The sequence below is a fragment of the Vanacampus margaritifer genome, chromosome 16 (assembly GCF_051991255.1).
Source record: "Vanacampus margaritifer isolate UIUO_Vmar chromosome 16, RoL_Vmar_1.0, whole genome shotgun sequence".
Taxonomy (NCBI): domain Eukaryota; kingdom Metazoa; phylum Chordata; class Actinopteri; order Syngnathiformes; family Syngnathidae; genus Vanacampus; species Vanacampus margaritifer.
In genome coordinates, this window is record NC_135447.1 from 5,996,495 (window position 1) to 6,021,774 (window position 25,280).

The window sequence follows — 25,280 nt, forward strand, 5'->3', positions numbered from 1 at the left end:
GCAGTTGCACTTCCTAAACTTCCACCTAAAGCACCGACTTTTGAAACGATCGCCTACTAGTGGGAGTTTAAACGGACACGGCCAAAACGAAACAGCGACACCTGGTGGCCAACTTTATGTACTACATACACTCACAACTAAAATTACCTTTCCAACAAACTAGAGCGTACATGTGAAAGAATAGTGAACGTTTGGGATGTTAGTCCAACAATAGATGTTTGATTATGAGTGCCATTTTATTGCTATCATTAGTTTCTGATTCTTGTATAAATTGAACATTTACACACACAGCAACAAACGTACTTCTTGGGAGTTAAGGCCAAAAAGTTATAGCTCAAGTTTCAAAAAGTCAACAGCCAGTACTTTTTCATGAATTCTGAAGGGACGCCCCGGTTTTTTTGGACACTCTTGGGCTATGTTTTATACACTTGTCCGCAGTTTTCCATCGGATTTCAAGCTATCGAAGCTCACACAGCTTTTGCTGTAAAACGTGACTTAACTTAAAAAAATAAAGTAATTTATATCATTTGAACAGGGGTGTGTAGACTTATTGGAGGGATCTTGTTGCTTTGCCTTGTGACTATTAAAAACCCTTCATTATTATTATTATTTTTAAAATTGAAATAAAGCCTGTGATGATAATGTGTTCCTTCACTTGTGATTTTATTTGAGCCACTACAGTGAACATGTAAAAGAATACACAGGTCCAAATTTTTCGTGATAGCGTTTAAAAAATAATAATAATAATAATAAATTAGGTCCAGATAAATCAGCAATACGCAGCTATTGTACATTAAAGACATACGATTCAGAGCTCACCTGATCGTAAATTGACGGCTATCGCATATCAAGGCATCTTATGTTAAAAATTAACAAAACCAACATTTTAATACCGTATTTCTGTTAAGTGATTACAATAGTTACACATACAGTGGAGGTTAGTTTTAGTTGACCTATAGCTTCAGGTTGCTTTAGAAACCTATTTTTAAATAAATGAAATCAAATGCTGAGTGCGACTGCAAGAAAATCTAATTAAGCACAATCAAGAAACAGTGAATAGTGATCAGCTTTGTTCCAACAGATTAAATCAAGTCTACAAATAATTTGCCAAACTTGCAATTGCCAGCACCTCAAAACTTGCTGACAAGCTAATGTGAATCTGAACTCAACTGCCAGAAGCAAACCTTAAGCCCTTGTTAAAAAAAAATAAAAAATAATCCCCAATGACTTCACTTTCAATTTTATTTAGATGATTCATAAATTCAATTAAAATGTGATACAGACCATGAGTGAAAAGGCATCAACAGTGAGTACAATTAAAAGTTTACTTCACGAAACCTCATAGGTGTGTTGCAGTGTTTGTCCATATATATATATATGTATAGTGGATTTTGTTTTTTTAAAACTGTTGAAGAGCTCATGAGCAGTTTGGACTACAAAAAAATATATAAAAAGAAACCGACGAAGCTTTATAGGAAGGCGTCACACCATTCTTTAAGGCAGTTGAAGCAGTCACCTTGTTGTTTTGAGTTTGCGCCACAAGTGTCCTTAAGCCATTCCCGGAAAAGCTCCTCATCTTTCTTTAGCAGCAGAAACTGTCCAAGGACAACGTACGCCTGGTGAACGCAGAACACAAGTTGAAAAGGTTATAAGTCAGTCTCTATATCTGAATTAGAAAACTATAAGAAGACGTTGGGATACTCGGCTACCGATATATGCACAATTTTTAAGTAGGGAAATCTATTTTTGTAGCCACCCTAGGAAAGGAAATCTGTCACCCTCAAACCTCGTTCCCCCCTCTCAATCCTCATTCTATCTGACAGCATTTCCCGAAATAAATAGTAATATATCAAACTGTTGCAAAAAAACAACACATATACAAGATAAAAAAAAAATTAATCCGACTACGTTACCTTGTCAAACCCTTTCTCCTCCAGTCTTTTGCCAAGGACCTCGCCGATGCCACCGAGAGCAAACACGGGTTTTTCTCCTATTGGCTCAGTCACAAAGTCGCGATGTTTCTGTGATGTCGAAGACATGGCTGCTTTGTTGAAGGTCACAAATCAGCTCACTGATCAAACAAACCTGCAAGATAAAGACAACAAACACGGCTTAGTTATTTGCCTTGTGTTATGAGAGAGCTTCGGATACGTTGGGACAAGCAGTCAAACACAAAAAAATGTCAAATGAAAACACTCGAACTGAACTAACCGTGTGTGGTAAGCGGCCAACCTGACTGACTGTAGCTCCTGATGTCACCCACTAGGCCACCTCCCTAAAAAACACATATCACCTGAAGTAAGACAGGTGTGACTTTTGACTTAAATACATTGACTGCTTTTCCTCTCTCTTCTCTTTTGTTCTTGTATTTATGTTTTACAAGTTGCACTCAGTTTGTTAGCTTTCTTTTTGAGGGGCTGCAACAGATAAATTTGATAACTTTTTTTTCTTTTGGAACTTTTTGGTGCATTCGCTTATAAACGGGTTAACTTACTTTTGCATTAACTAAATTTGACGAAGTTTACGTCATCAGTTTGCGAAGAAATTATATCATTTGCAACAAAACAAAAAATCGAACCCCCGAACACACACAGATGAATGAACATTAACCTTCGATTATATTTATATATTGATAGATTACTTGGATTTTGTAATCTATTGTGTGTTCAAATAAATCATAGGTGAGATCGATGAAGAAGTTCCTTGCAGGTTTTTATTTCAAAAGCTTTTAAAAGACACAGAGACAGCTTCACTCGAACAGTGGTGAAATTCTCCCAATGTGTGCTGGATTTCGAATCTGTAGCATCTTTATACAACAAGTTCTTACATTGAGACCCGCCTCCGCTCTCCTTTGAATCTTTAGCAAAGTTGTGACATAAAACAGGACTTCCCGACCAGAGTCTTTGATGTAGACAGACTCTGGACCCTATTAGATTTTATTTTTTAGATTAACATCCTCTCCCGATAAGTCAACAGAAACTTTTAGCCCACTCTGTTGTTCTGGGAACAGAGAGACTTCAAACAGAGATGATATCAAAGAAATCATTATCACATCCTCTTCTACATCAGGTGACTGAGTTAACATAGTAATATATATTTCTACACATGTATAACTAAATTCAAAACAGTTAAAATATAAATTGAAACAGTTAAATGTCAACAATATCAATCATATATAAATTCGTTGGGCAAGTTTGCCGTACTCATGCTTAAACTCTAGCAACAATGGAGCCGGCATCTTGAATTGCGCGCGCAATCATTTGCAACGCCATCATTAAATCACACAGGCTAAATTCAACAATATTATAGAGTACCTCGCGGGGAAAACAATAACCGGTAGCATATTTAATGTACGGACAAAGTGTTTTTTATTCTTTCTCGATGTGTAGAAATGATAGTTCGAACAGAAGTGAAACAAACTATTAAGGCGCCACATGATACCCATGTCTGATTGAGCTTTCCATGTTAGCTAAGCTGTAAATGAAGCTAAACGTGCGTGTTTTAATCTTACCGTTGATGCCAAAGGTCTGACGGATTTGTTTGAGATGAAAGTTTTTGTTGGGTGGAAAAATCTTACCTGCTGGGTCTGGTGTCGTGTCGAAGTGTAATATTAGCTGAGTTGTGCTTGCAACGCGCTTCTTCTTTTTCCTGTTTGTCTTCTTCTTCGTCGTTTTTTTCCCTTCTTTGGTGGTTATTGGAAGTTAGAAAACCATCTTAATGGCGCATTACCGCCACTTGCTGGACTGGAGTGGCGACTGAGAAAACGCGCAAGAATAAATGCATTAAAAAAATTATCTTATGGATATTAATAATAAGAATAACAATAACTAGAAGACATTCATTTATTGTGTATTGAACCTTGTTTTTGTAATTATATTTGTTACAGTAGAGTAGCACATCTTCTGTTTCTTGTTGGCATGAGTCAGCGGATCGCCAGTGTTTTTCCACTCACCTGTCAACTCAACCAGTCAGACTCGCCCGCCTATCAGGTTTACCTGACGATTCGTCAGATTGTTCGGTACGCACCCAAGCAAGACTCTTCAGCTCTTCCGTTGCCGACCCCGTCCGTCTCTCACCTTCCAAGCCTCATTCTCCTGATAATCCTCTGTCTTCTGTCTCCACCCACAAGTTTTGCGTGTTTGAAAATGACATTCAGGCCTAACTGATATTGTTCAAACTCTGCATTGGTTACTAGCAACAGGAGGGCAATATTAATTTCCTTCTCCTGCCCCAATTACTCATAAAATTATTTAATACAAATAACGTATTTTTGTTCATTTTATGCCATGTCTTCAATTCCTTCAACTAAACAGACCATGACAAGTACATTTGTGAGTAAACAGATGAGCGCCTTATTTCAGTGTACAGTGCAATAATATATATACTTTTCGTGACACCCCCCCCCCCAATGTTATAGTGAAAATTTTCTAAAATGTTAAACATGTGCTTTGACTCAAAACTTTGGGAAACGCAATTGAAAGTACTGTCGATAGAAATACAAAAAAGGTTTTACTACTTTATACAATAATTCCCTCCACCATGTGCTCAACATTTTAAGATCAGGCATTTACTCAATTAAATTTAACAAGCACTAAAATATTTAAGAACAACACACAAGTTACTGCTGGAGAAACAAATTTTATTAATGATCAAGAACAGTACACAGCATATACTTTGCATCATCATTCCTGTCATATTTGTGCGCATTAATAACCTTACATCTTTGTTTATGTACTAGCACTCATGTAACATATGTGGCGCTCTTCCAGATGAGGGCGAAGCATCGAAGCAGATTCCATTTAGTGCATTTTGTATTTTTTGGGGGGGGTAGACAAGTTCTAAATGAGTCTACAGTCCAGACATAATACTGGGCGCCAGGCTGCAGGTCAGTCCTGTGCCGTCTGGCTCCACATTGATCTTCTTCACGACTCCATCTTCCACCAGCATAGAATACCTGCAACGCATATTAAGACACATACTCAGTTCGGACTTACTTATCAGCTGACAAAACTACAGCCACGGGTACCTTTACCTCTTGGATCTCTTGTTTCCAAGTACCTGCACAATCTGATCACTGTCAAGCAACAAGTCCACAGCCTACAGAGCAGAAAACGGGTTTCTATAAAGTTGTACTCAACACGTCTGATTGTTCGGTTTACCTTTGTAAATTCCCCAGTGGGATCCGCCAGCATTCGAATCTGCGGGCGAGGAATAATTCATTCGATCAAATCAATAATCAATGAAAAAATGAGACTCAGGACACAGAATAACAGTGAGATATAGTGAGAGTGGAAAACAATGTTCCCCGTCAGGTGTACCTTGCCATCTGCTCCGTGCTCCTTTCCCCAGGCGGCCATGACAAACGCATCATTCACAGACACACAGGCCACCTCCTGGATGCCTTTGCTCTTAAAGTCTGCCGCCTGCTGCACAAATCCCGGGAGGTGAGTCTGAAAGCAAAAGCAGAAAACTGTCAAGCCGGTTGGCAACGACGACGAAAGCCAAGACACGACATGATATGACATGAGGACAAATGTGGTTTGCGCTTGCCTTGGAGCAACCAGGGGTGAAAGCTCCCGGTACGGCAAAGAGGATGCCTTTCTTCCCCTTAAAGAGTTGATTCATGTTCACCTTATTTCCTGGCTCACCCTCATGGACTTCCACCGCAGGAAGAGAGTCGCCCACCTGAGAGAAGGAATAACACTGACTACATTTGGTGGGTCAGAGAAAGCAAACTCTGTTTGATCACCATCAGCGTCATTGGTGACATGATGCGTCTAAATGACTTGTTTTTGAGTAAATATCAGCTTTTGTATTTTTTTATATAGTATTGGTGTTTTCCGTAAGGTAAGTAAGGTGGTATTAACTCATTCACTGCCACATATTATTTCTATTACTTTAACATTGTTTCCCATTTTTGTTAACAAGAGTATGAAAACCTAGATTTTTTATTGTACATTTAGAACAGATAGAAAATGTGTGATTCATTTTTAGTTAACTAGGCGCCCCAAATTTTTTATGTTTTTTTTTAAATTTATTATTAATTCATTGCCATTGACGGCTATAAACTTCAAAAAATAATTTAAACTATTTTTATTAGTTTAAATTTTTTTCTCCACTTTTGTTAAAAAGAGTATGAAAACCTAGATTTTTTTTATTGTACATTTAGAACAGATATAAAATTTGTGATTAATCGTGAGTTAACTAGTGAAGTCATGCGATTAATTACAATTAAAAAAAGTAATCGCCTGTTGCCCTTAATTTATATATATATATAGTTTTTTTTTTAAATTAATTTATGGCAGTGAATGAGTTAAGAGGTAAATCCCCAAAGAAGGTCCAGGTGCCAAATGTTTGTACTTTGTGCTCCCTCTAGTGTTAAATGTAAGAATTACATCCAAAGTACAGTTCAGCTTTTAAAGTTCAATATTTGCATTTACAGGAGTTTGCAGTTTGTTTTTCAACAATCATTCCAATACAAATGTAATTTGACTTCGGTGCAATACACTTTAATTGAATCAATTTTATTTAAACAGTGTCAATATTCAAACTGTGCATAATTTATTTAAAACAAATTTTAGTTCTAGTTGACAGTCGCTAGAGGGCGACAAAACTCAAACCATACACCAGCAACTTTGTGGTTAAAATGGCCGAATGAGTTATGAAATATCAAGACTGACATTGGAGGAATAGTGGTAGTTTTGTTTGTTTGTTTGTTGTTTTGTTTATACTTGAGCATCCAATAGTCATCCGACCAGCCCCGACATACATGTACATCGCACAGCTTACTGACAAATCAATAAACGTTGATGTCAAAGAAAACACACACACGTTAACTGGCTGAGATTAAACGTTTCTAAAACGAATGTCGTTTTTCTGCGTTTAATGACACCTAACAACGCAATGTTTGTTTAACAAATGTGCACGACCTGTAATCCGATCCCTGATCGTCATCTAAATCGTTCAGAGGACCATTTACGTGTGCAAACTACAGCACGTTTATTTAATTTATTAGGCTGCATGTGTAGATAGAAGAAGCTGCAGGAGGGAAACTCCACGAGGTCAGCGAAACAAAAAACAAAAAAAAGCACCGCTAACGAATGCTGTCATTTCGACATCACAGTCGTTAGCATGGCGAGCTACCAAAATAATGCGAATGTTAACACTAGCTCCGTAATTTGCTAAACGACACATTTGCGAAGTATCAAGGGTCATGATGTTAATTTGATGTCTTACCTTAATCGGCATTTTATCGAAACAAGAAGAGTGGATCAACCTCGTGCAATGTTCTATGCGGGTGCGTTTAAGGACAATTGTAGCAGCGGAAAGCATGTTATGCTAGCTTTCGTTTAATAAAGCTTATGTGACGGTGTCGGTGAGGCGTGTCAAAGGGTGACTTTTGTGGAGAAGGCAGACACGCCTCCAACCTGGCTTCACGCCACTGTCGGCGACTCCAGCCTCTCTCACCTTTACTTCACTTTTGGGTCTTGGCCAGGTTCACTTATATCTTTATTAACTGCGCCATCTGCTACCTAGAAGCCAGTGCGTTCTGTTGTAAAATATTCGATCTTATTTGAACGCACCATGTTCTTTCAAAGTAATACGTTTTGATCCTAAAAAAAAAAAAAAAATGGGTCGAACTTGATTTAATTAGATTTACCATTATATTAAATGAAAGACAATGGGAATTAGTTTCACTTGTCTTTATTGCATGACTGATTTCCATTCCATGTACAGCACTCTGTATGCAGCAATTGTTGTTTTAAAGTGCTTTTTTATTTATTTAGCAAATAAAATACATTTGACCGTTTCTCTGACTGATCAAGGGATTAATCCTCCATTTGTCTAACAGACTATAAATACATTTTGAAAAAGCTCTGTAGTTCAAAATGTGAGCCAATAGGATATTCTTGGCTCGGTTTGAAAACTGACCGGGAACATACCACGGTCTTCATCTTCAATCTTCATTGAAAACGACCAGCATATATAATGTTAAAGAAGTTTGTTTTTTAATCACAAGTACTGTCCAGTAGTAGAAATGAGACCAATGATATGAGGTGGGTAGTGTGTCCATTTATTTCACAGCACAAAGCACCTCAAATAATCCACTCCCTGTTTCCTTAAACAGTGGAATATATCACTTTTATTCACAGTGATTTTAATGTGGACATGTTTAGACAAGGACATCAAAACTATTACTTTTAAAAGAAAACAAAGCCTACACAGAAATTCACAGCCAGCAACACGCATAAAAATAATGTCAACAAACAGTAAATTGAGTAAAAAATAGAATTTAATCATTTAAATAGTCTGTCAAAATACAAACATTGATTTGAGCTTCTAAATAATGTTTAGTGGCTATTTCTCATAACTGGCAATGTTAAATGTACACAGCGGCTATACAAGTGTTTTGGTAACTTATTGTATTGCTAATTTATATTAAATGTACACAGAAACCACGTATGACTTTATAATTGCAATTGCAACACTGCAAATGACTCCTGTTCATTAGACATTGGTTTCCTATGACCATCTTAACATGTACCTAAAATATACAGTAATAATATGAAGACGATCTTCATGTAAAACAACACTTCTTTCGCGGATCTCCAAAATTTGGTTAGTGAGCTAATTATTAAGTCAATAAGAAGTCAACTTTACGGGACAAGATCTTCAAATACATGTTTGTCGAACTGCAAAACACTTTATGTACCCCAAATCGTAATTTGGATGAGCAAATCAAACGATCTGAAAAAATTGTCTTTACTGTTATTTGGCTACTTGGGATACTCGTCTTCTTACACTTCTGTAGCCTCAGTAAAAATAGCATTCCAAATGTCCTAAATAAACATCTTAATCTCCATCCCACAAATCTACCAGTGTATAAATCCAATCCTTTTTCATTAACACATCTTAAAATCTTAGTAAGGAACATGTATGAAAAACAAAATCTCTCGTTAACAAATTCCCATACACTATAAGCAGCACAAAAACTGTACATTTGTAAAGAATAAATTGTCACATTTGCTGGCTTCATCACCTTCCACTCTAAATTGCATGTTTGCTAGTTATATTACTGTAACTGTACATGGCTAAAAGATTAATGGCACTTTGGCCAATATACATAAATGGGGTTCAGGAGAATCCGAATTGGACAGCAGATACATTGAACGTGAAGCTCATGACGACGGTCACTTATTTTTCAAAGTCTACCAGACAGAAAATGGAGACGGGTAGGGCTTAGGGTGTGTAGTCAAGACAAGGGTTCAACACACTTTTGTTGCATATGTTGCATTTCTAGTTGCCCTGAGCCCATTACAGGCGCTTACAAGTTCAAGACATGTACAAACACAAAGTAGATCACACGCTGATTACTGACCGAATACTTTGCAATGCAATTCCTCACTGCAGAAAATGCACCGAATCTTGTGAACAGCACATGGATGGAACAAGTCGGATCAGTTTTCAGAGCAGCATGGCTGAGGTCCATAAACAACAGTTTGGAAAACGGCAAATGAGGCAGATGCATTTCGGTCCGACCTCGGTGTTTTTCCACGCTCAAACTCGTTGGTTGCAAATGGAAGCCATTTATCATGTGCCAACAAGATTAACAAGCAAATTGTAATACCGTTACCGTCCAAGTGGAGGATTTTAAGGGGCGCACGTCTCATGTGCGCCACTCCTATAGATTATACATTTAAAAAGAATGCAGTGGTTCATCAGTTCTCTCTTACGGGGCTGCACAACTGATCGAGTGTCACGTTTAAATTAACCTGATCATCTGCAAATTTTACATTTAAAAATGTGGGCTTGGCTGCATATGTTATCAAACTAATTTTCAACTAGTGGCCAGCCATCGACCGGGGAGTAAACGCATGGTTAAGGCTTCACTCAGTAAGCTGCCTAAATATCAAGCGAGCGCACCCCGCTGAGTCATGGCGGGAAGAAAGTACAGCAAAAATTAAGAGATGAGGACCATCAAGACAAAGTAGAGCTTTGAAAGGGATCGACATCCATAGTTGGGATTTGTTTCAGATTCAGAGAAAGTAACGAGGTCATAGCATATTGCATCAGTTAGCCCTTGCTAAAAATATGACATTTTTTACCTTATTTCTTATTTCATTTAGTCCAAAATGCCAATTCATTCTTTGTGCACTAAAAACTGTTCACATAAAAGTAGATCAGTAAAAATACTGATGTCTTCCCTAACATGATGAATAATTTTGATTAATAATCGGGATTAAAATATTGATAAAAAATAATTCTGATCATCATTTTGGCCATAAACGTGCAGCTCTAAACTCGTACCAGGTCCAAACAAATCCATGACAGAAATAAAAGTACTTGGGGGTCCTGAGAGTGGAAAACTGTTCACATAAAAGTAGATCAGTAAAAATACTGATGTCTTCCCTAACATGGTGAATAATTTTGATTAATAATCGGGATTAAAATATTGATAAAAAATAATTCTGATCATCATTTTGGCCATAAACGTGCAGCCCTAAACTAATACCAGGTCCAAACAAATCCATGACAGAAATAAAAGTACTTGGGGGTCCTGAGAGTGGAAAACTATCAGCCCATGACTAATTAGGAAGTAACTTACCACATGATCCATTTTTAAGGTGATAGACAATAATCGAGTCATATTGCTTTTAGCATATTGCAAGAAAGTCCTAAAAATTAAAAAAAAACTGCCTACAACGGCACTAAGCTATAGTAAATTAATGCACCCTGTGTACTAAAATGGACCCTCAAGTCTTTTTCCGGATACGTTATGGCTTTCATGAGTCACTGTTGCATTAGTTACAAAGTTCAAAAGCCACATGACTGCAGTCTGTTCTTGACAACTTCCATGTTCTCCAGTGGTTATGCAACTGCTGCGATGAAACGTCACGGAGGCCACGGCAAGTAACTTGGCATTCAGGTTGTATCGCTTCGCAGCTTTTGTCCACACAAACGTGGAACTTGACAGTGCTCGCTAAAGTTTGACAGTTACAACTTTCGCCCTGGCGCCGTCCGTATTTTTTTAAAACTGTGTTTCTTTCCTCGTGTCGGCTACAACGGAAAAACAATCCCTTTTTTTTTCTCATGAAAAGTCCTCTAATAAAACCTCTTTTGTGACAAAACAATTCACCCACTTTATGAAGACTAGATCACATCGCCGTCGAGTCTCTGCGTCATCCCACGTTTGCGGCTGCTCTCCTCTAGGGGGAGTCCATCATGGCTTCCAGCATCTCCAAGAATAGTTTGTGCATGGGTATGCCGCCGCGGGTCTTGATGCTGTAGAACGTCGTCAGGGCCCGACCGGCGGTCTGTCGGAGCAGCGGCAGCGTTAAAAGGAGGCGGCCGGCTCGCTGGGGGTCGTCCGGACGCCGCTGACACTCCAGCTCCAGTAGGGCCTGGTGGAGGAGGTCCCGCAGCTTCTGTACGGCCTCCATATCCTCGATGTAAACCGAGTCTGACGGGGCGACAGGGAGGAACGTTGATGAGCCGCTGTGTTTTTGTCTCTCATCTTTCCCTAACCTTTATTTACTCAACAGCGGATTCATTTCAAAATGAGATGCTGAATTTGAGCTCAGCTGACTTTAAGAAGGGGAAAGAAGTTAACTCTTTGACTGCCAAAAACGTTAAATAACGTTTAGTAAAATCCTATGGAGGAGTGCCAAAGACGTTAAAAGACGTTTGTTTCAAAACAGAGGTGAAACTAACCATTTTCTATTGTTGAAACAAACTTTTTTTTTCTGATGAAAGATGAGAGTCCAATCTTTCATTTGGTAGTATGTGTGTTTCCATAGTCCAAACACAAAATTTTCTGTGGACCTTGAAAGATCAGTCAAAATGCTTAAATCGGCTGGCACTGGCGACATCCCGTTTCTGAAAACGTCTGGCAGTCAAAGAGTTAAGCTTACAGTCGTGCTCGTAAGTTTACATATGCATAGGTTATGTAAACAACAATTGTGCTCACAAGTTTACATATTGGAGAAAATGATGCTTACAGTCGTACTTATAAGTTCACATAAACTATGCGTACGTAAACTTATGAGCACAACAATTGTGCTCATAAGTTTACATATTAGAAGGGGGAGTTATGCTTACAGTTCAGTCGTGCTCATAAGTTTACAAAACCTATGCGTATGTAAACTTATGAGCACCCTTGTGCTCATACGTTTACAAATTAGATGGGAGGGGAATTATGATTACAGTTGTGCTTATAAATTTACATAACTAATTTTGCATATTAAAAGGGGGGAATTATGCTTAGTTGCGCTCATAAGTTTACACAACCTATGCGTATGAGTTCTTGTGCTCATAACTTTACAAATAAGAAGGGGGGAATTATGCTTACAGTTGTGCTTATAAGTTTACGTAGCCTCTTGCGCATGTAAACTTATGAGCACAATAGTTGTGCTCATAAATTTACAAATTAGAAGGGAGGAGTTATGCTTACAGTTGTGCTCATACGTTTACATATCAGGCCATGTAAACGTATGAGCACAACTGTTTATCACCGTTCACCAGGAGTTGGTAGACATGCAGTCGTGCTTGTGTGTAGATGTAAGAGCACAACTACAACAACAACGACGACGACATGTACTGTACCTGAGTTAGTGAGCGCGATGGCTTTTAGCATGACAAACTCCTCTCTGTCCACATTTAGAGCTCGGAAACGCCGGGCAAGTTGGCTGATAGCCGCATTTAGCTCCGTTAGGCCGGCGACACGAGACATTTCCTCGTCAAGGACAAAATCCTCGGCGAAGACCACCTCGTCTTCGCAGCCGAGCGAGCGGTACGCTACGCCCAGCACCAGCACCTCCAGCCAAACGGACTGTAGCACAGACATCTGGTCTGCTAGCGAGAGAGACAAGAAGCCTGCGGGGGGAATGAATACAAAAAGCCAGTGTGAAGGTTCTGAATGTTAAGGAGGACAACTGGCAACGGTCCCTAATTTGAACAACAAGTACTGGCAGCAGAGCTTTAGAGCGCCACATACTGAGATCCACTTGGTAAGAAACCCACCATCCGGCATACAGAATAGCTAACCCTTCTATGGCAGAACTTTCAGCACATTTACGGCTCCTCTAAAGGAGGTTGTTCTGATTGCCATCGTTTGGACGTTATTGAGCTAAATGACAGGGATGTGATTTGACCAAAGTGAAATTATCTGAAAATTTAGCCGGGGGTCTGGGGGCCGCTGGCACCCAGCTAGGTCCAGGGCAGTGCCCAGTGGGGGGGGGGGGGGGGGGTAATAGCATGAACAAATAATTATATCATGACCAAATGAAAAGTAACTCATATTAGAGCATACCACAAATGTCTTTGTTATAGCAGAAGATGTTATCTGTCGGAGTCATGTGCATACACAATGAACTACTAAAAAAAAAATAAATAAATAAAATAAAAAAAAATTGGGGGGGGGGGAGGGGGATAAAAAAAAGCAGAATTCCGCGAATTAGCGGAAAAATCACATCCCTGAAATGATGAAGAATCTACGTTGCTGTAAGCTGTCTTCAACATGCATCCCTTACCCGGAATGTGTTTGGCCCAGCCAATGATCACAACCAGCTCACGGTCAGCAAGGTCACAAAGGGTCGTAAGTGTGCGCTGGGCTGTGTCAGGCTGGAGCGGGTCAGGCATTGCAAATAGCTTCTCTGGCTCAGCGACTAACAGGTGGGACACGATGATGTTTGAAGAACCTGCATCACAAAACACAGACAGAATGTTATGGTATCAATAAAACAGAAAAAAATATGCTTTATAATTCAATCCATCATTCTGTGAGGGGACTAATTAGTCATTTTGAAATAACATTTCTAAGATTTGAAAGTGATGAGTTAATTATTTGAAGCAGTCTTTATGAAAGGCAACCATCCAAACGTAACCCTGATTGTGGTTGCTTTTTACAGAAAAAAAAAAAAGGACAAATATAGTACAGTAGGTGGCACTGTTTTAAAACAAATTCTGATGAGCTCTGCCAGATTGTGTTTCTTATTGAGATCGTTCAGGTCTACTCAATAGCTTTGTGCTCCGTTGTAACACAAATTCCTACAGAAAAACGACAAACCCTTTTCGCTGTCCTTAGTCAGGGATAGTGGGACACTCTGGTACGTTGCGTTCTCGACTTCTGGGCGCCTTTTGTACTTCTGCCGTCCACCTCGGACCCGATCAAGGCGAACTCCTGCATCAAGACACGTTAAAGAATGCTTTATGCTGAGAAAATACAAAGGCATATTTAAAAAAAAAAAAAAAAAAAAGATTACTGATGAATGAATTCTGGATTGGTGGACGTGTCGCTCACCCTCTTTCAGCATGCCCACTTTGAGGCACTTGGTGAAGCGGCATGCCTGGCAAGCCTTTCTGCGCCTTTTGGTGATCTCGCACTCGTTTGAAGCCGGGCAGCTGTATTCAATGTTACCTTCACAAAAGAACAGAAAATGATGAGATGTATTCGGAGTCAATTCATCAACCAAACACTGCAACTGGGAAGTATTCACAGCTTTTTGTTTTCTCTCCACTTTCTAAATTCTTTCTCACCTAATCATCATTCTTGAGACGTTTCCACTTTCCGCAGTTTAACTGAAATTACTTTGTGGTGTTAAAATACAGTTTATTGGACATTATTTGGAAAGACACACACCTGCCTTTATAAGGTCCCGCAGTTGACAGTGCAGTGATCGGCAGCATAACATCAAAGTAATTGTCTGTAGACTGAGACGGGATTGTCTCAACTTCAAGGCACGGATCTGGTTTGGAACTACCAGGACTCTACCTAGATCTGACCCAGCCATCTAAATAGATCAATGGGTGGAGAATGAGAAGGTTCTTTTTCCAATGGGGGGGGGGGGGGGCATCAAAGCTCCGGCATTCCTCTGTGAAGAGAGGAGTACCTTCCAGCAAGACAACCATCCCTGCATCAATCAGTCCTAGATGGTAGAGTTCGTATCCAGAAAGAAGCCACTCCTTGATAAAAAAGGCATACGTCAGTCCGCCTGAAATTTGCTCAAAGGCACCTGAAGGTGAGACTAAATGATGTGGTCTGACGAGACAACAATTGAAGTCTTTTGAGTTAATCATTGGCGATAACAAGGCACAATTTATTACTTGACCCAAACCATCCCTAAAATGAGTCACGGTTGTGGTAGCAGCATGATGCTACGAGTATTCAGACTTGAGCAGGGTACGAGTAACACAGCGAAGTACAGACACCCTGCACGAAAACCTGCAGGGAGTGTTTTTTTTTTAATTACTAGGGCGATGGTTAATCTTTCAGCAGGACAACAACCCTAACCAAACATCAAAGATATCTAAAGAGCAGCTTCAGGATGACTCAGAGTTGAGTGGCCCGGGCCAGAGCCCAGGCTGGAATCAGATGGGACATAAACACCCCCCCCCCCCACCCCATCCAACCTGATAAAGATTTAGAAGGGTCCGAATGGCCCAAGTGTGCCATATTTAAGACTTCTTACTCTAATTGCTATCGCAGATGTATCGATCTTGAATGAAGCAAAAACTGTGAATACTTAATTGTGTACATTCGAGCTGCTTCACTTTTCAACAAAATGGCAAACATCTTACAAAGAAAAAGTCTAATGTAGTCTTTATGTCCTGTTGTACAAAATCTCGAGGGAAAACGTAACCAATTTTAGAGACTGTAACAAAATATGGAAAAACGTAAGCACTGTGAAAACGCACTGGATGAACTGTATTCATGAGCAATTGTTATTTTAGGGTTCCTTTGCTTTATCTTTTGTAGTAAAAGGGCACTGGAAAGTAAACTCAAGGTTTTAAAAATAGTAGTTTAGTTTAGTTCTACAAAATAAAATTAAAACACTACAACAAGGTCTATTTTTTTGTTTGACAAGCAAAAAGGCAGGAAGGCAAAGGCTGAATTTGTATGCAGATTAAGAAAGAAGAGAAATATTTGTTTTTTGTTTACACATGGAAATAATCCCTCCATTTTTTTTTAAATTAACAGCAGTGTGGTGATGGTGATAAGGGTCAGGCCTCTACTGTTCAAACGATGCATTGTAAAGGCTCCACATTTCAACCTTGTGTTGTTACATGGCTGAAAATTTGAGGCTAGAACTGCAATTCAAAAATAGAACAATGAGTCAAACAAGGACGTTAAATTGTAAATGGTCTTTCGTACCACTTTCTACACCGTGTGGTGCTCAAAACGTTTTACACTGTGTAAGTTAACTAAATGCATCATCATTCATCACAAAAGATTTGTGTACTTTACACCAACTGTGACATAGCATCTACCTGAGCTGTAATAACATGAATGACATCGCTTCAAATCAGGGAATATTTACAGAGAATTGTTGACAGTTGAGTAAACCGCTAAAATCTCTGCATCCATAGGCTAAGAACATCCAGTGCAAAGTAACAGTTGCATCATCTACATCCAGAGTTTCCTTTTCGGGTTTTTGAATTCATCCGCGGTGGTCCGATACAAAATGGAAACATCCGTGGCTATGTTTACCTCCATGGCATTATAGGCAAATGTTTTGACATATTCAGCCATCAAATAAACACCATCTTGTGTTTATGCAACATGAAAATGGCAAATATTAAGGTCTCTTGCAGGTTATTGCAGCGAGCATGAGTCTTACCTTTCATTTACAAAAACATTGTGTCTTTACTACTCAACATGCCAACACAAAAATAAATAAATAAATAAATAAATAATCATGAACCGGAGAAAGCGGTTTTACAGCTCAAGCCATACCTTGAATGGTTCTCTTGAAGAACGCTTTGCAAGCTTCGCAGGAAGCCACGCCGTAGTGGTAGCCCGACGCCACATCCCCACAGACCAAACACAGCCTCTTGGGTAACGTGCTCAGGGCATACTTGCACCGGCCGGCTCCATTTCCAGTGGATCCCTCGTCCGCTCCGTCTCCGCTCTCGTCTTTGAAGTGGCAGCGCAAGGCTGGCGTGTAGAGCGGCGGCGAATAGCGTTTAGCACCGTCTCCTCGGGTCTCTCCACCTCCGCTTTGAGAGGAGTCGGAGGAGGCCCCGCCGGGACTGGTCCGACCTCCCCCACCGCCCTCTGGACTGCTCGGTTCCGCCTTGATGTAGACATCTGACCGGCGATCCCTGGAAGACATGATGTCTACAGGGCAAGAAAATATACAAAGTAAATAACAGTCCAAAGGTGTTTGGGGCAACAGACAAAATAAAGCTTTGTGCAGCCCATCACTCTTGCAAATCTCCTTACGTGTCTTGTTTGTGGGTTGCACTATAAAAATAAATATATAGCAGAGCGAAAATTGAATTAGGATTGATATAAAAAAACAAAACAGGATGACACAATTAAATCAATGTTATTACGCTGCAGTCCAATAGGTTAACTTTAACTTGACATTTTCATCATCATAAAGACGGCAGCCTTTGTGGTCAAAGTGTAAATGTTTCCCAACAGGGGCGGCAGGACCGTGCCAATATCCGAGCGCTACTCTAGCCACATTAAACTGTTATACATTTCCCCATTGTGGGGCTAATAAAGGATTATCTTATCTCCCTCCAACTACACCGATCACTACTCAATTAATTCACCAAGAGTTGTCTCTAAAATATAAACAGCGACACAGAAAAGTCTGAGTTGTTTGTGTACGTTTGACCAGCTATTATTTTTAAGCCATGGGATAAACACATTGCAGCAGAATCCAAACCTTCCACACCTATTAAAACGGCTCTTTCTTTAAGTATGGCTAGTGTGAAGTCTTTGTCACTGGCATCTCCGTAAATTAAAATAGCCAAGGTGACTGGATGAAGGTCACGCGGCTCGTAAAGCAGGCTCGCGCTTCACTTTCCAGACGCATAACTAATGTTATAATGTGTAAAGGCTGTAAGAGCGCTGCAGCAACAACGCTTTGCCCCGCTCTCATTGTCTATCATATATGGGTGGAAAAAGTTAAATGACAGCAAACATGCTTATGCAAGTAAAGTACGTACTGTGTGTGTGATAAGGTTCAAAAGGACAATCCCTTAGCAAAACCTACCATTAAAATATTGCCAAACGAAATATGAAATAGATTGGCCCATATAAAAGAGTAAGTATTTTCCTGATGTGGTCCAATTGATTATTGTATGTTAATACTATATTGCCCATGAGTAGAGATTGAACAAAGCAAACACAATAAAGGGCTGATTTTTGTTTTCATTATAGTGTCGTACAATTATATCCTTTCAACGTCTACTAAACGTGGAAAGTTACATCATTTTGAGTACTAACTTGTATTAGTTTTGAAAGTGGTGGTCAAATTCCAGAGACTTGGGCAAAGGACAAAACTGCCTGACAGCGGATGTAATAAAATCTGATGGACATACTTATTGGGGCAGGCAGGTGGGTTCCTATTTGTGTTATATTTGCAACCGCAACACGGTATTCAATAGACTACAATGTCAAAGAAAGACAATAATGTTGCCAAAAGTATTAGATATAGTTCAACCAAAGTTTTGACATTGGAATAAAATGGTGTTTAACACTATTTTAATTGAAACTATATTGCAGTATGCAAGGATGATGAGATGAGCCTTCTGTGGACGAACTGACCTTGCTTGTTGTCAAGCAAAATACAGGAAATGGATGGATGATCTAGGACCGTTTGCACCCCATTGCTGACACGACTATCCCATGTCGGGTTGCTTATTACGTCTATACAGTTAGTGATAAGCCAAAGAGAAAACTAGTCATTCATAAAAATGATAAATGCAGCTGTGATGGTGGTGTGTCATATCACCACACATAAATCACATGGACTTAGCTGGATGCTAAATCGCAACAAGCTCCAGATAACATTCACAACTAACATGTATGTTGAACATTTATCACCCAAGCAATAAAGCCACATTTGCTATTGCAACTTTGGTTGGAGTTTGCCCCCTTAAGACATGTGAATGCAGTCGAGAAGTGAGGATCACTGCAAACCTAAATATTTAAAAATGTCTGTGTCCCACCGAAATTGATTATTACAACCAAATGTGTCCAATCTGTTGCGATGCTCCATCATGTGCAACGCTACACACGCCGACATCTGGTTGGCGAACATCTTTCGTAGAAATTTAGAATCAAATGTAGCCGTCGACGTCAAGCACGTCCAACTGTAATTGACCCGATATAAATCGGCTCACGTCGCTTTTAACTTGTCAGTGATACTACAATCGAATGTAGCAACATGTTAGCATTGGCTACTACATTAGCGAACCGTTTAAACGGGCAAGTTAGCTTCCCTTAGCTAACTAGCTAGCAGTTGCTAAGGGTTAAATCACAGTGACAAAGCTACATCCTCTTGGCTCGAGATTTATTTTGGTCATTAACCCAGACTAGGCTTCATCTTACCTGATCGGGGAGACAAGTGTGGCACTTAAGTCTCCCGGCTGCGTGGTAATTTAGTGCAGGTAAGAGTGAAAACCAGTAGTTTCCCCGGCTGCCTGCTACTAGCTCCAATGTTGCTATGTGCCAAACTACTAGCTGCTACCTCTCCCTGCCAAACAGCTGTTTGACCAACAAACACTTCCTGGAACTATTACAGCAATCTGAATACAGCATTAATTAAAAATAAACAAATACAATAATAATCACGGTCGACATGTGCAATTAACTTCCAAATGATTCACGACGTAATAAAAAAAAAATATATATATATATATATATTTTTTTACATCACTTCGAATGACTTGAATTTTACGTTGTATTAAAATTGTATTAACTAACGTGAAGACATCACTGAATATCGTTTTGCTGAGGGAAATGTTACATGGACGCTAAGTTCATAAATGATAACATGTCAAACATTTCCCATAAAAATGCATTCACATAAAACAAATGTGTCCAAACTATGGCCAGGGGACCATTTGCGGGCCCCATCCAAATTTCAGCAGCCCGCGGCATATACTAAAAATGATATTTGACATGGGCTGCAAAGCTTGTTAAAAAATAAACATAGCAGTGGGCAATGTGAGAAGTCAGTGAATCTAATAAAAAAAGGTGCCACTGCTACTAATTAATTGGTATTTTTTTCTAGATATGCAAAGGTGCAAATGAATTTCAACTAAAATAATGACAGTAATGTGGTTCATAATGTGGTGAATAAAAATCAATTTCAAAAGCAAAAATAGTTTCTTTCACTTTCTGCTATGTCAAGGTCTGATATACGAGCATCAAGGATTCTCAGGTCGCGGTTTTAAAAAAGGTCAGCTTACTACAGTTTCTTCTTGTTGTGGTTCTGAATATGGGATATGGTCACTGTTCATTGCAAGGGTGGATTTGGTTTTAGTGAGATTTCGGGCCGAGGACACCTCAAAAGGCCAAAATCTTGAAAATCCTAAACTATTTGCCTTTTCACCTTTTACACAACGCCGTTCGTTACACAGTAGTTAAATCTAAAATAGAAATTGCTTGGTTCATTAATTTCAGTGTTTTTAATACATTAAAGTCAAATAATTTCAAAGCAGCCCTTGCATCCTTATGTTTTGTGTGTGTGTTAGTTTTTTGTATGTGGCCCTCCCCCCAAAAATTGTTTTTAATAAAATATGGCACTTTATGGACAGAAATGTAATGATGTCATGGATTCCATGAGAGATCATAAGCACTAAGTGGGCAATCGACAGCCCTTAGGGAGGCATATTTGCATCAAATTATCCCCCAAAGAATGCCCCCCGCCAATACTGTAGCATTTTTGTGCCAAATTTTATATTTTTGAGATAATTTTCTGGCAACGCAAGCGAATGTTTCAGTACAAGAGATTGCTTAGTGTAATACTAATACTATTCAACATTTATTGAGTGGTCCGGCATGTGCTTTGACGCTGACACTTATTTTTACGGATAGCCGGGATTCCTATTATAGATTGTAGTACATGAACCAGGAGTTATTCATTTCAACTGCCACAATTGCTGAGCATGTACATGCAATTTTTAGTTAAGAAATCTGGCTTATCCAGCCTGCAATGAAATATAAAATTATGCAATATATCCTCATTACAACACAGGGCAGCATACGACTGTGTCTTTATACTACAGAAATATGGGGCTGAAAGTGTTTGGACCACAAACAATGTAGACGGCAACCTAAAACAAATACCGGGCACAATCATTTACCAACAAACAAACCCGAAAGAGCACAATATGCCATAACAATGGGAACAACAATAGGAACCCCTCAACTGTGACTGAGTAATAAGTCACCCGCTTTATCTGCTACAATGTGTTATCAACTTCAAAATATAGTGAATTACATGTTATTAAGATATGGAAGGGCATTCATTACCTCTTTGCTGGATTGGAAGCCTATATACAGTATGTGATCCCCAGTGTCTGTTGTAGGTTGTCGACAGCTGCTATCAGGACACCTGGCAAAGCAAATGAAGGTTTGTACTGAATGTTAAAAAAAAAACATTAGACAGAAATCATAAGTACAGTCAGTCAAGCCTCTTAGATAACACATGCACAACTTGAATCCTGTCACACACAAAAAAAAAAAAAAAAAAAAAATCTGCTATGACCGGAGGCAACTAAAGCATTGGTAAATACAAAAGAATGTCACTATTTCATCCCTGAAATTGAGAACATGCTGGATGTATTCGGATTTATGGACAAGACTCAACAAACCGCCCCCCCCTCGTGCTGCGTGATATACTCCAAAGGTCAAAGTCACAGGAATGCTTCAAGGACAGACAGTAAAGCCAACACCTTGTCTTTCACTCATACTAAGTTGGGAGCTGAAGTTTACGCATAGCTTTGTCAATCATTACAGAACATACTTAATTGGTAGTGCTAATGTGAAAAAAAAACTGTCATACATACTGTCATTTAATTTATTTAAATCTCACGTGCAGAAAGAAGACTTAGAATGCTGACATAGTTTAACGCTTTGTGTGTAAAGTACAATATCCTCTAGGTGAGACTTTGAAATCGACTTGGCGTGTAGTGTCAGTGTCTGTGATTATGCATCAAATAAGTGCACTTAGGTCATGTAGAGGTTTGTTGGATTTATGTATGCTGTGCACCGTGCAGCCACCAAGAACTGCACCCAGGGGTGACCTTGCCTACTGATCTCGAACCGGTGAGAGGTTAATTGCCAAAGTGGATTACGCCTTCAGATCAGTGATGTCAATCCTAGACCAGCAGGCTTGGTTACATTCAGAGGTCAGTGTGTTGAGACAGGAAGTCCATTAACTTGGAACGTTTCTTGTAAGTAGGACCCTCAACTGTGGTCTGTTGGAGAAGCGGGTAGTGCATGCAGTACATGGCCCGCTGCATCTTTTAGGCACCTCAATCTTAATTAAATCAAATGGATACATATTTTGTCCTCGTACAGTACATCTTTGTTTAAATATTTCATCAAAGACATTAGGGCTCGGTTGTAAAACTTTAAGGCCTTTAATGACGTCTACAAGTTGTGCTTTAGTGCACAGGCAGTAAATTATAAACGGAAAGACAACTAAATGATCAATTCCCCAGCGGCGAGTGCCCCCTACCCCCAATAACGTGACCACGCCAACTTCACTCTGCCCAGCGTGCATACAAATCAAGGTACTGTACCGTGGAATACAAATGACAGCACATGCATAACTAACCGAAAATCACAAATACATACTGTATTTCGATTCTCGCTGTTTATTCCGATACTTACCAGGAACAACAGAAACCGGGTTTTATTTGTGGGTCCAGGCAGGTTTTGGGACGAGCAAGTCCGCCGTCTCTTTGAACGGTTTGGCGGCGCTGTTGAAGCAATATCGTGCTTGTCACACCTGACGGTGACTTGACGGAGGAATTTTGGATGTCATCTACCGCCGAAACGGTCTTCTTCGCCTGCTCGGTACCAGACTGGTATTAAAATCCTCGCCTTCGACTCCCACAGCTGAAGCTGTCTTGACACAGTCCGCTTGAAAATAAGCAAATACTGCATCCTGTTATGTCAAGTTCAAAATAAAATCCTGTGGACGCTTGTCGCAAAACTTTTTGGTTTCCTCAGCTTGGCAACGTCCACCCTGGAAATGTGATATTTAAATATTGATTTATATTGTACATACATTTGTATTAACCAGCGATTCATGCAAACACAATTGCAACGCGTTGGCTTTTTATTTTGATGAATGTAACGTCAACTTCCGGTATTATGTTTTGTTTTCACTAACTTGGTCTAACACAGTGACGTCAGACCCTGTCCCGTGCCTCGGTTCTCGGTTACGTACGTACGTACGTATCATCCGCTAGCGTCATCGACTTCATAACGAGGGCAGGCAACTCCTGCAGGAAATTTTATAGGAAGTAAAAATACATTTAAGACAGCGAGGTACTTTCAGCTTCGTTTTCCTTATATGTACGTATTTCTCTTAACTTTTAATTAACCACCACCGTATAGCAACATATGCAAAAATGTGTACTTCCTGATTATGACACACTACTCTGAACTGACTGACTACCTCACGCTTTTTCTTGGATTAAGAGCATTTATGGAAACTAGTCGGTCACTAACAAAAATTAGAATACAGAGTTTGCATTACAAGTATATTTTTTAAACATGTTGTCTCAAGAACCGAAACAGATAATGGCACTTTTGTCCATTTTATGAATAAAATAAAACAAACAAAAAAGTCGTATCTCGAAAAAGACAATCCAGGATATTGTATGTCATTTAGCCTTTAGCGTGTTACTAACTAACCCCCTCTCTCTGACCAGCAGTTGCGTCAAAGGTGCGCCTCGTTGTGGTCACGCGTGAAATGGGCTGCGGGTGCAGGATGGTCGCAGCGCGCGCACGTAGAGGGGAAAAACGGACGGCGGTGTCATTGCGACCTTGAAGCAAGGTCATTGAGTCTCTACTGCAGACACTGCAATTCTGCGGGACTGCATCGTGCTGGTGCAGTGTGCATTCTAAATCCTGCAAAACCAGGTCCTGCTACTGGCTTTATAGAATTAACTGAAAATGTAACGATTTCATTAACTGCATTACACAATATATCCTGTCACAATATGCTTTTGAATTACTGTGAATGCCAGCTGGGGGTCCGTGTGGTGCCTCTTACAGCAGGTCCTGACCTTAGACAGGTGTCAGCTGATAGACTACATAAATACCAAGACGACATTGTACAGGAAAAGCACATTACTGCATCAATGAGTCATAATAGCAGCAGCTAATGCGTCTCACAGTTACACATTTGATGAGAGTAGGCTATACAAATTGTGTTTTTTGGGTTTAAGGTACTGCAGTAGGCGACACAAGTAAACCAGAACACGAGAAGATAAGCCTCAGTGTTCTTCAATTATTAAACGTTTAGCTGCTGATTAGAATGCGTTTACATGAGCTAACGTGTCACTTCACTGTAATGACCCACACTGCAATGTCATAGAGATTTGGAGTTGATCTCGATTTGAACAGTTTATTCATTTAAAAATGCAGTAGCCACATATGATGCGAATTGACAGTAGATCATCTCTGCTTAACTGAGGATTTGTTTAAAATCATATACACATCACGACAGCATATTTTCGTTTTAACTGCAGGTCAGAAGAAGTGGACTACAGACGAGTTAGTATTCTCCCTCTGGTGGCAGCAGCGGGGAGTGTGCAGCGTTCGCGTTCGTGGCATTTATTTGGTGCGGGTGCGGGTGCGCGTGCGCGCTTGTCCTCCAGTAAAAGGTCACCCACTGCCAGCGCACATCATCACAGCCTGCTGACTTCCTGATCGCCATGCCAGAAGGCTGCCTGTCATCTTTATACATGCTACAGTAAACTGTCCCATTTGCTCAGAGAGGGAGGGAGGGAGGGAACGGGGGGGGGGGGGGGGGGGTCTATCTGCATACTTCTTATTCAGCAACATGGCAGCAAATGAAGATGAGATTCATTTATGTGCATTTGTCGCCTGTATTTAGGGTAATTTACACTCAGTTGCATAGATAGTTGGGAAAAAAATTAATAAATAATTTTCAGGAGAGATGGGTAAGCATTTATGATGTGTTTTATGATCAGGATGTACCAATTAGAATAATAGAAAATTGCCAATAATTTCATGCAATTTTAAGGAAAAGTGCTACATTGGTATAAACTGTAACTTTAAAAGTACTGTCTTTTTTTTTTGTGGGGTAAAATTTTATGCATCAAAAGTATTCATGGTATTGTTGACTACTCAAGAGTTGAGTAGCTGTACACTGGGATATCATCAGACACAATGATAATTTATAATAAAATAAGAAATGATCTCCTTGATAAGGTTTGCATTCAGAATAAAGTGAGGACCAACATAAAACCAAGATGTGTTTTAGTTTTGGGTGTGA

General features: G+C 39.7%; 4 protein-coding genes across 13 annotated transcripts; 1 reads left to right on the forward strand and 3 right to left on the reverse strand.

The window, feature by feature from the left end:
• Positions 1 to 1,224: 1,224 nt before the first annotated feature.
• On the reverse strand, positions 1,225 to 3,728 carry banf1 (barrier to autointegration nuclear assembly factor 1). 3 transcript variants are annotated; one of them, XM_077547688.1, is made up of 4 exons: positions 3,578 to 3,728; positions 2,212 to 2,275; positions 1,914 to 2,085; positions 1,225 to 1,616 (listed from the first exon to the last, which is right to left on the reverse strand). In XM_077547688.1, the coding sequence occupies exons 3-4, from the start codon at positions 2,037 to 2,039 to the stop codon at positions 1,470 to 1,472; spliced, it is 273 nt and encodes a 90-aa protein (XP_077403814.1). In that variant the 5' UTR covers positions 2,040 to 2,085; positions 2,212 to 2,275; positions 3,578 to 3,728; the 3' UTR covers positions 1,225 to 1,469. The 3 variants fall into 3 exon arrangements, with proteins under 3 accessions (XP_077403814.1, XP_077403815.1, XP_077403817.1); XM_077547689.1 differs by lacking the exon at positions 3,578 to 3,728 and adding an exon at positions 3,512 to 3,573; XM_077547691.1 differs by lacking the exon at positions 2,212 to 2,275 and having other exon boundaries at positions 3,578 to 3,724.
• An 890-nt stretch (positions 3,729 to 4,618) lies between these two features.
• On the reverse strand, positions 4,619 to 7,404 carry prdx5 (peroxiredoxin 5). The gene is made up of 6 exons (XM_077545977.1): positions 7,237 to 7,404; positions 5,551 to 5,685; positions 5,319 to 5,450; positions 5,160 to 5,198; positions 5,033 to 5,097; positions 4,619 to 4,954 (listed from the first exon to the last, which is right to left on the reverse strand). The coding sequence occupies exons 1-6, from the start codon at positions 7,330 to 7,332 to the stop codon at positions 4,849 to 4,851; spliced, it is 573 nt and encodes a 190-aa protein (XP_077402103.1). The 5' UTR covers positions 7,333 to 7,404; the 3' UTR covers positions 4,619 to 4,848.
• A 649-nt stretch (positions 7,405 to 8,053) lies between these two features.
• esrra (estrogen-related receptor alpha) lies at positions 8,054 to 22,786 on the reverse strand. 2 transcript variants are annotated; one of them, XM_077545978.1, is made up of 8 exons: positions 22,640 to 22,786; positions 21,275 to 21,356; positions 16,733 to 17,116; positions 14,300 to 14,416; positions 14,066 to 14,179; positions 13,530 to 13,697; positions 12,604 to 12,873; positions 8,054 to 11,461 (listed from the first exon to the last, which is right to left on the reverse strand). In XM_077545978.1, the coding sequence occupies exons 3-8, from the start codon at positions 17,109 to 17,111 to the stop codon at positions 11,208 to 11,210; spliced, it is 1,302 nt and encodes a 433-aa protein (XP_077402104.1). In that variant the 5' UTR covers positions 17,112 to 17,116; positions 21,275 to 21,356; positions 22,640 to 22,786; the 3' UTR covers positions 8,054 to 11,207. The 2 variants fall into 2 exon arrangements, with proteins under 2 accessions (XP_077402104.1, XP_077402105.1); XM_077545979.1 differs by lacking the exons at positions 21,275 to 21,356; positions 22,640 to 22,786 and adding an exon at positions 19,346 to 19,499.
• On the forward strand, positions 22,371 to 24,750 carry LOC144035905 (uncharacterized). 7 transcript variants are annotated; one of them, XR_013288531.1, is made up of 3 exons: positions 22,371 to 22,539; positions 23,692 to 23,899; positions 24,511 to 24,750. XR_013288531.1 is itself a non-coding variant. In XM_077545980.1 (3 exons), exons 1-3 carry the CDS (start codon positions 22,787 to 22,789, stop codon positions 24,681 to 24,683), a joined length of 423 nt encoding a protein of 140 aa, XP_077402106.1. In that variant the 5' UTR covers positions 22,689 to 22,786; the 3' UTR covers positions 24,684 to 24,750. The 7 variants fall into 7 exon arrangements, 2 of the variants coding, with proteins under 2 accessions (XP_077402106.1, XP_077402107.1); XM_077545980.1 differs by lacking the exon at positions 22,371 to 22,539 and adding an exon at positions 22,689 to 22,825 and having other exon boundaries at positions 23,689 to 23,899; XM_077545981.1 differs by lacking the exon at positions 22,371 to 22,539 and adding an exon at positions 22,692 to 22,825.
• The last annotated feature ends 530 nt before the right edge of the window (positions 24,751 to 25,280 follow it).

Bases quoted from the DNA above. Each gene is read 5' to 3' on its own strand.
- banf1 (XM_077547688.1), bottom strand. From the start codon at position 2,039: ATGTCTTCGACATCACAGAAACATCGCGACTTTGTGACTGAGCCAATA. The intron at 1,617-1,913 runs GTAACGTAGTCG...TGCGTTCACCAG, and splicing joins AGGAGAAAGGGTTTGACAAG to GCGTACGTTGTCCTTGGACA.
- prdx5 (XM_077545977.1), bottom strand. From the start codon at position 7,332: ATGCTTTCCGCTGCTACAATTGTCCTTAAACGCACCCGCATAGAACAT. The intron at 5,686-7,236 runs GTAAGACATCAA...TCCTTCTCTCAG, and splicing joins TCGATAAAATGCCGATTAAG to GTGGGCGACTCTCTTCCTGC. The intron at 5,199-5,318 runs GTACACCTGACG...CCTCGCCCGCAG, and splicing joins AGCACGGAGCAGATGGCAAG to ATTCGAATGCTGGCGGATCC.
- esrra (XM_077545978.1), bottom strand. From the start codon at position 17,111: ATGTCTTCCAGGGATCGCCGGTCAGATGTCTACATCAAGGCGGAACCG. The intron at 14,180-14,299 runs GTGAGCGACACG...GTCTTGATGCAG, and splicing joins AGTGGGCATGCTGAAAGAGG to GAGTTCGCCTTGATCGGGTC. The intron at 13,698-14,065 runs GTTTGTCGTTTT...TTTGTGATGCAG, and splicing joins GACTAAGGACAGCGAAAAGG to GTTCTTCAAACATCATCGTG.
- LOC144035905 (XM_077545980.1), top strand. From the start codon at position 22,787: ATGTCATCTACCGCCGAAACGGTCTTCTTCGCCTGCTCG. The intron at 22,826-23,688 runs GTACCAGACTGG...CTCTCTGACCAG, and splicing joins CGGTCTTCTTCGCCTGCTCG to CAGTTGCGTCAAAGGTGCGC. The intron at 23,900-24,510 runs GTCCTGCTACTG...TTTTAACTGCAG, and splicing joins TCTAAATCCTGCAAAACCAG to GTCAGAAGAAGTGGACTACA.